The 14,490-nt window shown below is 40.0% G+C and overlaps 1 protein-coding gene across 3 annotated transcripts in view; it reads left to right on the forward strand.

The window, feature by feature from the left end:
- The window catches only part of LOC104028196 (sodium channel protein type 5 subunit alpha), a 171,522-nt gene that overhangs the window by 22,126 nt on the left and 134,906 nt on the right, over positions 1-14,490 (forward strand). For all 3 annotated transcript variants that reach the window (XM_075705274.1, XM_075705273.1, XM_075705272.1), the window contains exon 6: positions 1,996-2,226. In XM_075705274.1, coding sequence (XP_075561389.1) covers positions 1,996-2,226 — 231 coding nt within the window. The remainder of the gene's footprint in view (positions 1-1,995; positions 2,227-14,490) is intronic.

Genomic DNA, 14,490 nt, shown 5'->3' on the forward strand with positions numbered 1-14,490 from the left:
CCACCTAAGTACTTGTTTAAGACCTGGCTGTATTAAAGGTCTTACATTCTTAACACTGGATAAGTGTGAGACCCCAGGAAGTCCTTCAGAATTGGGCTACAACTAAAACTAGCTTCACTTCAGGTATAAAGTTCACCCAGGACTAGATTATCAGAAGAGCTATACTTTTTATTTAGGCACCAAAATAGGTAGCCAAATCTACAGATGGACTTAAAAGTTCCAAACTGAACTTTTTCTAGGTACCTGAATAGAATTGACCTCATTTGTAAAATCTCTTTCTGGTGAGGAATGCAGTTAGCATGAAAATCCAGCTTTTGCCTAATGTTTATACTGCGATATTTTTTTATTTATTTTTGAGTAGAGCAGGGAGCTGTCTAACCTCTTGCTCTTTACCATGCCACAGACTAACTTTAGAGAGTTAAGAATTTAGTGGAGAAAGACACAAAGAGTTTAGTGGAGAAAATGGGCTACCCACATGTGATGGGTCAGTCCCTTTTAGTTATATGGTCATTTTATAGACGTTAACATCATTCACAGGTTAACCTAATGGCAATACCCTATGCAGGAGTGCAGTATTTTAGGTGCTGGATACAGGGACTGCTGGACCTGTTGGCCATTCTAGCAGCTCATCCTCCTTTGAGAAACTACGATTTCCCCTTACTTTAACCACAGAATTTTAAGCAAGACCAAAACCCCATTTTGCCTTCCTGTGAGTCCTCAAGTACATTTTCATATTATTTTAAATTATACAGCACTAGCTCAACCTTTGTGTCTGGAAACTCTTGGGGTGGAATTCGAGGGAACTGAGATTTAATGTGTATGATCATATTCAGTGAGCAAGTCAATGTGCTTCTGAGTATTGCCCAGGAGAATTCCTCCTGTTTCCCTTTGCATTTTCTTTTTTCTATTTAACTCTATTTCTCTTACTGCTGCCATACTGGTGACACTGATTATCAGAAACACTGCTTACTACTTATTGAGTATTAATTAACTATAAACAGGAAAGAAACAACAAAATTTCTACCATTGTGCAGCTGATATTAACATCTGACTACAGCACACAAGTTTAGAAGAAGGTTCTTTTTTGCAAAGAGTGGGTTTTGTCGTATTCATGTGCTATTCAATCAGCTCAAATAGTGCTGGTCTCCAGGAACGCTTCAAAAGCAAGCAATATCTTTTGAGAAAACAGTATAATTATTTATATCTGTATATTTATAGAATAATAAACTGAAGCTAGTGTTACAGAGTGAAATAACACAGGAAAAGCTAATTTATGTGACCCAAGCCTTTGGTGTTTGTAATAAGATGATTTATCTACATTGGCAGCATATTATAAAATGATTAACTTTGCCCAGGTATTGTTGGAGCCTCAGGTTATTTTACTCAAATAGTTTCCACTGGGTTTATTTGATTGCCCATATTATTTGGCTTCTAATCCCAAATTGTTGTTGTCTTGAGCAAATGAATTGAAGGCAGAGGAATTATTCATATGAGGACAGCGAGCTGGATTTGGCATTAAAATATGTAAAATAATCAGGGAATAAATAACATTTCCGTAACTCTTCATCTGTTTATGTGAGGGATAAAATTATCAGAATCACCTGGGTTATTTAACACTAATTCACATTCTCAAAATTCAATGGGATTTAGGCTTTACAGCCTTTACTGCAGCTCCGTGAAAATATAAAAGACATTCTGTATTTTCTTTATCCATGAATATTTTTGTATCTCACTGTTCCTCCATCCAGTTCTTTCCCTCCATTTTTGAATCAGTGTTTGTGTAAGAGTAATATCAAGACTTTTGTCCAGACAAAAGTTGGCCAAACTAAGTGTTCATAGTGATCACTTGTCTCTCATTTCTGCCGTCCAGTTACAAACATGCAGTAGAAACCCTTCCAATTTTCCCTTCCATAGAGATTTTCATCATGAAAAGTAGCTATCTGCAGACATGTTTCATCCTCTCAGTCTATAAACTCTTGGCTTTTATCTCCCTAGGACTGAAGACCATTGTAGGGGCACTTATCCAGTCTGTTAAGAAACTTGCTGATGTGATGATCCTGACCGTTTTCTGCTTGAGTGTCTTTGCCCTCATAGGCCTCCAGCTCTTCATGGGCAACTTGCGACACAAGTGTGTCAGGGACTACACCAAGTTTAACTCCACCAATGGCACATTGTACTTGGATGGTAGGATGTGGAACACCTCAGAGGAATTTCTTAGTGATCCAGGTAAGCTCTTCTTTACCCTGTCGTCTGTTTTTTGGTTGTTGTTGGGTTGGTTTTTACTCTTATTTTGACCAAAATCTACATGTGAATCATCAAATGCAACATTACATGACTACTGGTTCTTTATGATGTTGATATGGTTTTGAAAGATCTAGGTAGCTTTTTTCTGATCTCTGTGGTGCCTTCCCAGTTCATGCTGAAAGTATTTCTGGTGCTTTCCTATGATACAGACTAAAGTCCTTGTTGCATCATTGATGATTTTCACAGTTTTAGGGTATCTCATGATATTTTTCTTGAAGAACCCTTTCCTGGAATTAGGCAATCAAAGGAAAATTTCAACTCTGTGTGTGGGTCTGGTTTGCACACTGTTTCTTTAAGACAATTTATAGCTGTTGCATTTTCTAGCAAAACTTCAAAAATTGAATTAACGGTCTTAAAAAATCAAGAAGCGAAGCAGAGCAATTTGGTATTTATTAATCTGAAAAATCCCAAGAGCATATTTTTAAGGAAATCTTATGCTATTAGGGCCCTAACTCATTATCTGGGTTGAACCATCCTGCAGTATCTGGTGCTCTGATGTTTATTATCAAAAGGCTTGTTTTCTAGGCCAAAGCAATTTTTAATACTCTGCAGTCTGCTAGACTTTGAATTACAATGAAATAGGTTCACTTAACTAATTTCTTAACATTTAAAAAAATAAAAATTTAATGTAAATAAACTTCAGAATGGAAACAAGTGGCCCAGCTGTTGCTGCTCAAAAACCCTCTGAGTCACCAGAGGACCAACACCAATGGCAATGGACATGGACTCACATGTAAAAGAATTCAATGATGGTCTTGAGGGAAGGAAGCAACCAGACTGATGTGCATTGGTAGGAACTTATGACCAGTGACCTTTGGTATTTTATTTATTTTGAGGAGAAGAATGAGCCACATAGTCAACTCATTAACTGGAAATTTGGTTGGGAGGAAGTGACAGAGTGTCATGGAGTACCTCTGATCTGACTCTGTAGACCCTTCAGTCCTATATCTCCAGCCTTCTGCACTATGAAAACCCCACACCAGACTCCTGGAAGTTGCCTGGCTTGGCCCAGGACTCTGCTGAATGCCTGGCACAAGGTTGCCTCTAACTCCTGTTGGCTTCTCAGTGTTGTATACCTCTTCAGCCAGGCTACGTTATCCAGGGATTGGGCCAAGGGCAGTCCCACCATTCCCCACTGGTGACTTCTGGCCTTTCTACTTGATTTCTCTCCCTGCAGTCTGAGCAGCCCCGGAAGCAGTGGTGTTAGAAAGGTTCTATTCAAGGAATACAAAGCGTCTCTAATGCATGATGTAGTTGATGCAGCATTAAGGAAGGGAAGCTCACAAAGCTCTGGCTGAATGAGGGCCATCTTTGGGACTAACCATGACCACCATCTTATGTGTCCCCTCAGTGTTGCTCTCTTGTCAGCTGAAAGGGAAAAGAGCTCTGTGCCAGAGCTAAAAATCCATGCTGGAGCTATGCTGGTTGGTCATGAGCCTGCTGCCATGTTTTCCCACCCATACTCTCTGTGCTTCCAGCTTGGAGATGAGTGCTCATGGAGCTAGTAAATATATCTCTGCACCTGTGGTGGATTAAGGCACTTCACGGCTCCTCCACCCACAGATAACTGACAGCTGTGGGAGGTGCTGCTCTCCCTCTCTCATAGAGGTATTGTGAGAGAAAATAGTGATACCTAGAAGTATAAAGCCCTGCAATAAAGGTGAAGGGGTGAAATGGAGCTGTGAAGATAGTCTGGACTCTCTGGAAATGGAAGTAGAGTAAATATACCACTGAATAGTCTCTATAAAAATACAGTTAATGTCGAGGCCAGCTGCAACATTGCTTTAAATGGGAGGAATTGTACAGCTGCTCCAGCATACCATGAGCAAGTTTATTTGTGTAGTCCTGATATGGGGAGGAGGGGAGATGCTCCATAAATCCATTTGGTAAATCCAGCAATGGTTAATATGGTCATGAAAATATGCTTGTTCTCACTAAAGGAGATTTACCTATTGCAAAGATAATCAACCTGGTGAGATAATGAATTAAAGTGAATTAAAGTTTGACCATGTGGTATTAATAGTAAGTAACAATAATATCAATTAATGTTTTCACATCTTCAAAATATCTGAAAATAAAGACATGGTTCATTATGGCAAACAACCATCAGTTATGGTGGATGGACAAAAATGATTTAAATAGTTGAAGTGTTGAGTGAGTGCAGCAGGCCACTGAAGAACTAGAGGAAAAGTGGATTTATAGGAAAAATGTACTGACCTCTGAATAAGAATAATGAAGAGTTCCTCGAAATGCTGGAGAAGGTGGCTTAGCTACTAGGCTAGGGAGAACAATATTAAGTAGGATTTTCATTTAATGTTGACTATTGCACTAAAGTAATTCAGAAATGGAAGGACTGGCTCATTTTGTAACTAGATGGGATAGTGCTTTGTATTTCATTTTGCATAAGTATTATGGTGAAATGAAGTGACTGTTCAACAGAGTAGTACTGACCACAATTTAATAACAGTCCAAATTTCAAGTACTGCAGGGAATTAAGCAATGCATACAGCTAGATTAAAGTGTAGGCAGACCAAATTAGATAAAAAGAGGAATATATTAAGAAACAGAGTAGTGTCAGTGTTTATTTTGAAGAAGAACTAGAGAAGAAAATTGGCCAACATGTTGAGATAGTAGAGTTCACACAAAGGGAACACACAGAATTACAAAAGCTCTTTGGAGACTTCAAAACCAATGTGGCTGAGTCACTTAGTTTGGAGCAGGGATACTAATCTAAAAACCAGAAAACAGAAACCTGAAGTACTGTCAGAGATTCATAATAATACTTAAAAAAAAAAAAAAAAAAAAAAAAAAAGATGTAAAGAAATAAAGGAGTGAAAAACACTCAAAAGCAAAATCAGAAAAATGAATTGTTAATTCTGGTCATCAGGACACCAAAATAGAAAATCAAAACAGGGTGATATGCCAGTGCTGCTGCTCTTGGAGAGCAAAAGTTTGCTTTGGATTCTTTGAGAGAGTTTTTAATGTTTTAAAGGACAGCAGGGAGCCTCTTGTGCCTTTGAACTTTTTTGCATGAATGGAAAAACAAAAACTAGTGGAACCCCTTAAAAGGGTAATACAGTGAAGACTTGTCTGGTGCTGCAGAGGAAATAGCTGGGAGAGTTAGTCATGATGTGCAAAGAAAGATAAGAACTAGGTTTTCAGTCTTTCTGAGCCCTTTTTATTTTGAGATAATTGTGTGCCACAGGCACTTGGTACAGGAGACATTTTGGTTTTGTAGAAGGCCTGGGATAGCTTCAGCTCTGATTTTTTGTTCAAAGCTGACTTGGTATAAAGACTAAATTGTATCCTCTTTCCTTAGCTCCTTTCACCCCCAGGCAGGAAATTTTTTCTCATCTGTCTTCTCAGTCCTCTTGTTTTGATTTTATAGATGGGGGAAAAAGTCAGTTTATAAACTTTGTTTGCATCATCACTGGGTTAACCACAATTATGTGGTAATACTTGATTGTTGAGGAAAAAAAATCAAGGTTGATCCTTGAGGAAATACCTACCATGCTCCCAGGGTTCAGGAACTCTTTCCGTTAGCTACACACTCAAGACCCACATGCACTTTCTTGCTCTACCACTGTGGTCACCACACCTAACTTGGCTGATGGTGCAGGTGCTGCCTGGCCTCTCTGCTACCCCTGTTCCTGCCTCCACCACCAGTAAAGGCAGCGTACCAGCACCAGTAATTGTGGTGGCAGAAGAAAAATCTTTTTTCCCTAAAGCTGTAGGAAAAAAAAACCCAACTTTGTCTATTTCTGTGCATGATAGATCCATAAGCAGTCAGTTCCCACCACCTATCCTTTAAGGCCTTTGGCTGTTACTTAACCTTTCTTGCATGAACTTGTCAACCCTACATTGCAGGGTTGCTAGCAATGAGAATTGTTGGGTTGTCTCCTCCTGTTGTGCATCTGCCATGAGAAAATCATGTAAACTAAATCCCATAAGGAGCAAGGATTTTCTACCTATCCACCCAACACTTTGTTCTTTCCATTGTTTAGATGGCTCCTGCGGCTGGACGAAATGACAGGTAACTTGGGAAGCAAGGGACAGAGCCCTTAAGCATGGGGATTCAGTGGGAAAATTCACACTGAGAGATCTCTTCCATTTAGCTTCACTAATCACTAAGTCCTAGCATATGAAAGTGACACTCAGTATTCCCAATCAGACAGTCAAGAAGGGGACTTTCCTAGCATTGTCACTAGAAGCTTAATTCTGTGAAAGAAACTTCCTCTAAGCTACTGCAGCTGCCTCTGGTTTCTCAGCTTAGCTACTGGGCACAGCGGTCCTGGTAAGGTGAGATACCTGCTTAGTCCTTCCTCAACTCACAGTGTTGATGCAGATTGAAAATCTGCCTTTGGGTGGGCACATGTATCTCATGATGAACAGGGGGATTTTTTTCTATTCTTTCCGCCAATTTAAATGACTCTCAGTCTTCATAATTTACACACCAACCTATAAGAAGAAGGCTTATCAGAAAAGTTATTCCAGTTTGGTTTTGCCTCCAATGCTTACCACTGCAAACCTAGGAAGGGGAAAAAGGAAGATTAAGGCAGAAGTAGCTCATCAGGTCTCCCAGCCTCCTCCAGCCATCATGAATGGAGTGTGGGGTGGGGGACGGTTGAGCATTAGATGGAATCAGGCTAAAAAATTCTTGATGTCAAATGCCAATGATAAAGTTAAAATGGAGGTGCAGCTCCTTCATCTGGGAAAACACTAGCTACTGATAAGTAATAATTTTCCTAGCTGCTATCCTAGATTTGGTAAGGGACTGCAATCAATAAGCCCAAGGAGGATTATTTTTAGACATTAATAACAAATTTGGAAATCTGAAGTTGTAGATACAGCAGTGCTCATGTATAAAAATGAAATAAAGAAAAAAAGTACAAAATAGTGATAGTTTACATCCACAGCATTATGAAAATTATGTGACCAATGTATCAATATCAAAGTTATTGAGCTGTCAGTTTAAGAGAGCTAATAGTTTAGAAATACCAGCTGGAAAACTGCAAGCTTAAGTCCAATACTTGTAAAGATTTCTAGGAAAGCTGCTGCAAATAGCATGCTTGAAAGCCTGTGTTAGGTTGTAGTGTTTAAATTAAAGATGTATTTGATGAAGTGAAGCTGTATGAATGTGTGAGAGTGGATTGAAAGGTATATGATGTCAGATATGTCACTGGCTTAGGGAGAGAAAAGATGTACCAATGGACTGAGTGTAGTTGATTCACATGGCTGGTGATTGTAGAATCTTTAATGTCATTTATGTATTCTATTACTAAAATGGATTATTGACTAGTCAGTAAGTAGTAAGTAGAAATCTGAGTTTAAATAGTGTGTTCTTTTGTAGAGCAGGGCTCAGTGTAAGTGCTGAACACATAAGAAAAAACACTTAAGGAAAAAACCTTAAAAATATAGTAAAATTATTATAAAAATCACTTTTGAAATGATAGTCTCAAACCCCAGTATTTTCTTTGTCCTTAAACTAAATACCCTACTTAAGACACTCTGAAAGGGTCTTGTTTTCAAAGTGTTTGATGCATGTTTTCTCTCAAAATCAGTATCTTGTAAGGTAAAATAAAATCCTGTAATTTCTTTTAGATAATCCTGTTCAGAGTGTTGAAATAAAAAAAAAAAAAGTTTAAGATTTATTACCCTTTTACTGGGAGGAATCAACTGCCATTTTTATAGCTTAAAAGAGGACTTTTCAAGGACGTTATTTTTTTCTTCCAGACTAGTTTCTGGCATTTGTTTCATGGCAGTGATTTTTTGCTTCTTCTGAAGTCAAACTGTAGTTACCATAGGTCGGGGGGCGGGGGGGAGCTCTAATTGTAAAAAAACCCATCCAGATAAAGAGAAATGTAATAACTGTTTTGTCATCTCCAGTTAGACCTGGAAGACCTATGGTTGCTTCAGGTTCTGTATTTAGAAAGATGTATAAATACATGAAGTTTAGGTCCTTATTTTAGGTAGCTAGTCTTTGCAGCTCCCAATTACATCCAAAAAAGCCATAGGAGTGATTTGGAGAAGGAACTTTCTGAGGTGGCCTCTGGAGGAGCCTGTTTAATTTTATATTCCTTAAAGAGATAAAGCCTAGGCAACCTAGGGAAATGGTCCAGCTAAACCAGCCACGTTAGATGCCTAAGGTTGAGGAATGTGAGCACTATTCATAGATGACCTTTGGTTGCAGAGCAACTTGCTGAACATTGATGTGATACCCATCTGAATCATGGTCTTCTTGGGTACTTGAGAAGGGATCACAGGCTTGTGGGAAGCAACTGGTCTTGCACATGGTGTAAATGCAATTAGAGATGCTGACTGCTCGGAGCTGATAAGTCAGGAGCGGTTCCAGATCCATGTGAAATAATTCTAGAGTCTTTTCACTTCCTCCTCTTTGATGTCCTAGGTGTAATGCACTGTTGAAATGAATGGGCATGGATGTTGAGGCGTATACTTGTGAATATATAAAAATATGTGTGTGTATAGATGCATGTATATCTTCTCTAAGCTCTGTGCCTGATTATTAGCTCTGCCTGACAAATGGCTTCATTTTTGCTTTCAGAACCACTGAAATGGAACTGTATGAACAGATACTCTGAAACTGTATGAGGACTGTATAGAAAATAATGATGTCCAAGTCAGATAACAAATGTAGCAAGTTTGGGAAGAGCTGAAGTGTTTGAAGTGTTGTCTGAGGTGGTAATAGAAGACAGTGAGTGTTTGATGAGTAATTATGGAGGTGGGAGGAAAGAGGGAAGCAATAAATCAGGTTGAGGCTGGAATAGGTGTTTTATTATGTATGATTGTATGTGAACCAATGATTAAGACAAAGAACCTCTCTGAGCTTTCAGACTGTGCTTATCAGCATGGAATCTATTCACGTTACTCTGCCGTTAACTGTAAAGATTGTGGCTTTGTTCAGGTGGATCTGTTGATAAATAGCTTCATAAATGATCAAATGTTAATGCTGTGATGTGTTATTAACACGGGTATTGTACTTGTGCACTTGGATGTTTTAAGCTAAATAGAAAAAGAAAGGCCACAGCGGAAGAAATGCAAGGATCAGAAAAACATAGGAATTGGTACTGTTGTATCCAATACAGTCTCTTCCCGACCATTCAACAGGAATTTTTTTGGCCTTGTGGTGAACAAGTAAGTTCTTATCTTGGAACAGTTTGTAAACCAGGAGGATTTGTCCCCCATATCCATTTTTTTTGCTCTCATCACTGCATTACTGCTCACAGAAAGGAGAGATCTATTAGAGGAGAGACCTGCCACGGAAGATTCAGACTGAACATTTTCAGAGTTTTCCTGCACCTTCCAATTGTTCATAAACTACCAAACTAATATACCACTTGACTTGCACAGTAATGTTCAAAGAGGCATTGGAAAGGACCCCGCCTGTGCCCTTTGGAGCCTGTCCATAGACTTCTGCTTGCTCCAGGTTCAGCAATAATGTGCCTCGCAAAGGCAAGAGGTAGCGTTCACTTTTAACTCCGAACAATCAGCCCAGGTGCACCGTGAGCCCACTGCTGGAGAATGGCTTGCATTGCTGCTTTCCCTTATTGCACTGGTTTTAAGGAATAAGTAAAGAAATGTTTTCTCCTGATACTTTCATCAACACTGAATTCACCCAAGTGAGGTGGAGATAAAACATGGGAATTGCCAGGCTCAATCTGGTCTTGGTATACCTACAGCAGGATCTGTCTGTGGCATAGAGTGGCCCCACATGTTCCAGAAGAAATTAATACAGCCTGAAGTGTAGATATTTTTCTAAATTTTTATTAACATTAACTATTATAACTCTGTATATCCTTATCTACATAAGCAATAATTCTCTCTCTGAACGTTTTGGCCACAGGGGCAGCCTGCAGCAGTAACTTCAGCAGCTGAAATGGCAAGTGTAGTGAAAAATAGTTACTTTATCTTTAGTTTTGAAATTTTTTTCTTTTTTTTTTTCTTTTTTTTCCTCTTCCATTTTCTTAGGGCAAAAAACTTTGTTATCACGTTCTGTGACCGGGAGCACACAAAGCTCCTTGTTCTCATTTTCCAGAATGCATGCTATTTTTGACTCTGATAGTCACCTCTTTTCTAAGATAAAGGATCTCCATTTTTTCAATTGCTGCTCTTATTAAACTTTTCCCAGTCATTCTCATTACCCACTTCTCCACACCCTCTAGCCCAGCAGTTACCCTATTGAAAACAATGTGGTCTGTCTTCTGGATGAGACAAGCCACTGGTTTATAGGTTGTTTCCTGTATAGTACTCCATCCTGTTCCTCCTGCATCTCAATATTACACTTTTCTTTGATCACAGCTTTATATTACATAAAAGTGTTGGCTAAGGGTCCCTAAAAAAACCCATATCTCTCACCTGAATTGATACAGGGAATTTAAAACTTGACAAGGTTATGGATGGGTAAGATTTTCTCCTTCTCTGCTTTACTTCACGTTCTGACAACATAATATCTCACTTTGCATTTCTCCACTCATATTTTTTTAGTGGGATAGGCCTCTCTAGTGTTCTTCATTCAGTCCTGGCCTTGGACTTGATTCACTTGGAAAATACTGTGTATAGGAGATTTTGTCACCTCTCTGCTCACCCTCTCTTTCCCTTGTACTTATAAATGTAATAAAGTGGTGCAGATGCAGCCCTCTGTTAGTTTGCAGAGACACTGCACATTGACTTTTCATCTTAACCTTTGTCTTCCATCTCTTAGTCAGTTTTTGATCCAATTAATTTGTTTTCTTTATCACAGTACAAGCAGGAGTATTTTCTTCTATTTTTCTGGCATCTGTCTGTAATCACAAATGCATTCGACCCTTGTAGCAGCTCTTGATTTGAATTCTTTTGTGTGAAACATATTAAAAAACTCCACAAAACACAAAAGCTCTACAAAACTTCTCGAGAGCACACTTCAGCATTTTGCTGCCTATTTATGTGAAGCGTATGTCTAAACAAGTGGTACTAAATATGCTTTTAGTCATGTCCTATGCAGCCTACAGCCCTAAGAGCGTGGGTCTGCGTGACTGGTCAGACACAGAAACACGGAAGGAGATTATCTGAAGATGTTTAAAAGTTAGCATGCATATTTATTGCTAGTCATTTTCTCCTGTCTCATCTTCTTCGGGATGCTCATGAACTTGGTATGGTCCCCGATGGCTCCAATTTGACAGCCTTGGCGGAGCATCTAAATTCTCCACTCCCCTCTGGTCTGCAGCTCCAAACGCTCTTGACGTGCTTTTCCTTCCCTCAGGCTGTATGGGCAGCACGAACCAGGTACTGTGGATCTTTGAGGCTTTCAGAGCTTCTTCCTAGTGCACGGGAGCCATCTAGCAGAGGGCTTGACTGATATTTTTAGTGGCTTTTTGTCAAAGAGGGAAAAAGCTGTACTATCAAAATTGGACACATTCTTTTCCGTGTTACGGTGACTGCTGAGCCCTGGCTGGGAAATTGCTTCTTTGGCTTGTCTCAAACATGGGGGGAAGCACTGACAGGAGCCTACCAGAGACACTTGAGCTTAAGGAGACCACTTTCCTCTCAGCACCTTGGTGTATCATTTTCTACGACCCCCTCCCAGCTCCTCCGTATCTCCTGCAGGACAGCTCATGCCCAGAATTCAGGGTTGTAGTTACCCTAAGGTCATGTATTCGCCAATGCTGTATATAAGAGCCTCAAAAAAAGTTGGCTGCTTGGACTCTGCCCCTCTACCCACCCAGCCATCCTCACAACTGACTCCTCCTGTTCCTTTTTTAACTGAAGTTTTGAAAATTTCCTCCCAGAACGTGAAGGGGTAAGGTGGCAGGAGAGAGCTGGGCCAGAAGTGAGTGCCCAGGGGAAGAGGGAGAGGAGGATGGGAAGCAAGAGAGGAGAGGAGAGCACCCGAGAGCCTGCGAAACCCAGCAGAAAGGCTGGAAGCAGCAAATGCCAGGGGACAGCAGAGGGGAGCCAGATCCCCTGTCACGGGGCGAGCAACAGGAGAGTAACTGATTATTATAATTATTTGCAACCCCTTTTAGCAGGGAAGAACTAACTGGCAGCGCCATTTATTCCCAAGCATTCTTCCCTAATAATACCCTTAATACATCCTGTTCCATCGCTTTTGTGAGGCATGTTTTTCATCTTCAAACTCAATTTCATTTATTAGAGACTTCACCGTGTGTGACACTGTGCACACAGCAAGTGCAGCAAGGATTCTTTTTAATTATTATGTATTACCAGGAGGTACAGTGTGTTTGTGCCGGTGGGCGAAAGGGCGAGGAGGGGGTGTTATCTATTTTTTTCTGTGTCACGTATCATGACTGTAAGGTGATGGGGCTTTCTGAATTGCATTTTAAATTTGGAATCAGGACGTTTGGTGGCTGTCAGTGCTCTGTGCCAGCCGAAGCGCAGGGAGAAACCCTCCAACCAGTGAGCACCCGTGTGGCTGCAATAAATAGTCTGAGATAACAGACACCTCTCTGAAGTTTTTGTTAGAAAGTCAGCCAGAGGACTCCACTGTGGGCAGTGACTAATGATATTTGAATGCCGCTCTTTATGCAAGTGTGATAATATATAGCTCTTTTTTTCAAATTGGAATGAATTTGTTGTACAATGAATCAAAATATAATTTCAGTCGGGTCTTCAAAGGAGGAACAGAAGCTGGACTCAGAAACCATATTTTCTAAGCTGACTCTAACCTTTTCCATTTTTCTGAACGGGAAAATTTTCCTTTCCTTTGCATAGAAATGAGGAGGACTTCTACCTCGCAGCTCTATGTACCCTACTGGCTTTCTGCTCAGTGGTGTGATGTAGGTGTGGGAAGTATAAGCTGGAGCATAATTTTAATTAGAACAATTTTTTTTTTTTTTGAGGAGGTTGCCATTTTTTTTTTTCTTAACTTGACAGGTGGAGCCATTGTGAATATTTGCTCTGTTAGAATTGCCTGGTGTGGGAGGGAGTGATGCAGAAACCTAAAAGATATTGATAAATTGGAAAAAGTGTAGAATGAAACAGCAGAAATGACTAGAAGCTTGAGGAATTGACTTCGGAAGGAAGACATTACAAGACTAGTCTGGAGGAATTTGTGTATTTCCTCACTACTTGCATACAGCAACTTTAAAACTAGAGTTAATGCTGTGTGCTTCGAGCAGTGTAGGAGGCAGAGCATGGACTTGCAGGAGACACAGCAACTCATGTTATTATAGGAGGAAGAAATGGGGTGATATATTTTTATCTTCCTAGTGCTGTTGCAAACTTAAGCTGTGAGGCACTGCTGATTGTTAGGGCTGCTACCAAGCTTCTTGGTGTCCCTGGAAAGCCAGGATCTGTGAGGATGTTGTAGAGATTGAATTACTCTGGGCTGATGTAAATGTAACTGAGAGCTAGATTAGTGAACATTATTTACTGAGCTGTGTTCAGTATAAGTGCTGGTTTGCTGGTAATGGGGAAGAGCAGACATTACTCCACCCCACAGTCATGGCGTTTTGCTGTCTGGGCTCCGTGTCACATCTAAAGACAACCATCAGTAGTCCCTACCAAATAATAATGTAATGTATCACAACTGTGCTGAGTAATATTTGTTATTAACTCTTTCCTCAAAACAACTAAGGGAATTCATTAGAGGAGTGTTTACTCTTTGATGCTATAGGTGTGTTAATGTCAATGCCAAGGAAGAGGTGGTTCATAGTAGATGGAGGTAAACGTCTACTATTTCACATCTAACTGGCACAAGCACTAGTTGCAGTGAGGTTGCGATATTACGAGCTTTGTCATACCCTGCATACAGCAAGAGGTGTGGGTTTGGGCCAGATCTTTACTGTTACTGGTGCTTGAGCCACCTTGGCTGAAAGAGTTGCCATCATCTCACTGTCCTTTGCAGGACAACAAAACTCTGTAAGAAGGTAATAAGCTGCTTGCGAGCACTCACTTTACAGGATTATTTTACTGAACTTGGCACCTCTAAAACACAAGCCCTGGGAAGACAACACCAACATATGTGTTCATTGTATACTTATTTAATGGCAACAGAATCAGCCTAACACAAGTAATACTATGTCAGGAACATTGGAGATACAGGGTCTTAGTATGCATTTATAAGGCTCAGGCACAAATATGCATATGTTTTGGGAAAAATAACAACTGGTTATTAGAAAACATATTTCTGTTGAATTTCTGATGGCTGAGTACTGACAGGAAATGTTTTGT

The sequence above is a fragment of the Pelecanus crispus genome, chromosome 2, assembly GCF_030463565.1.
Source record: "Pelecanus crispus isolate bPelCri1 chromosome 2, bPelCri1.pri, whole genome shotgun sequence".
NCBI classification, from domain to species: Eukaryota; Metazoa; Chordata; class Aves; order Pelecaniformes; family Pelecanidae; genus Pelecanus; species Pelecanus crispus.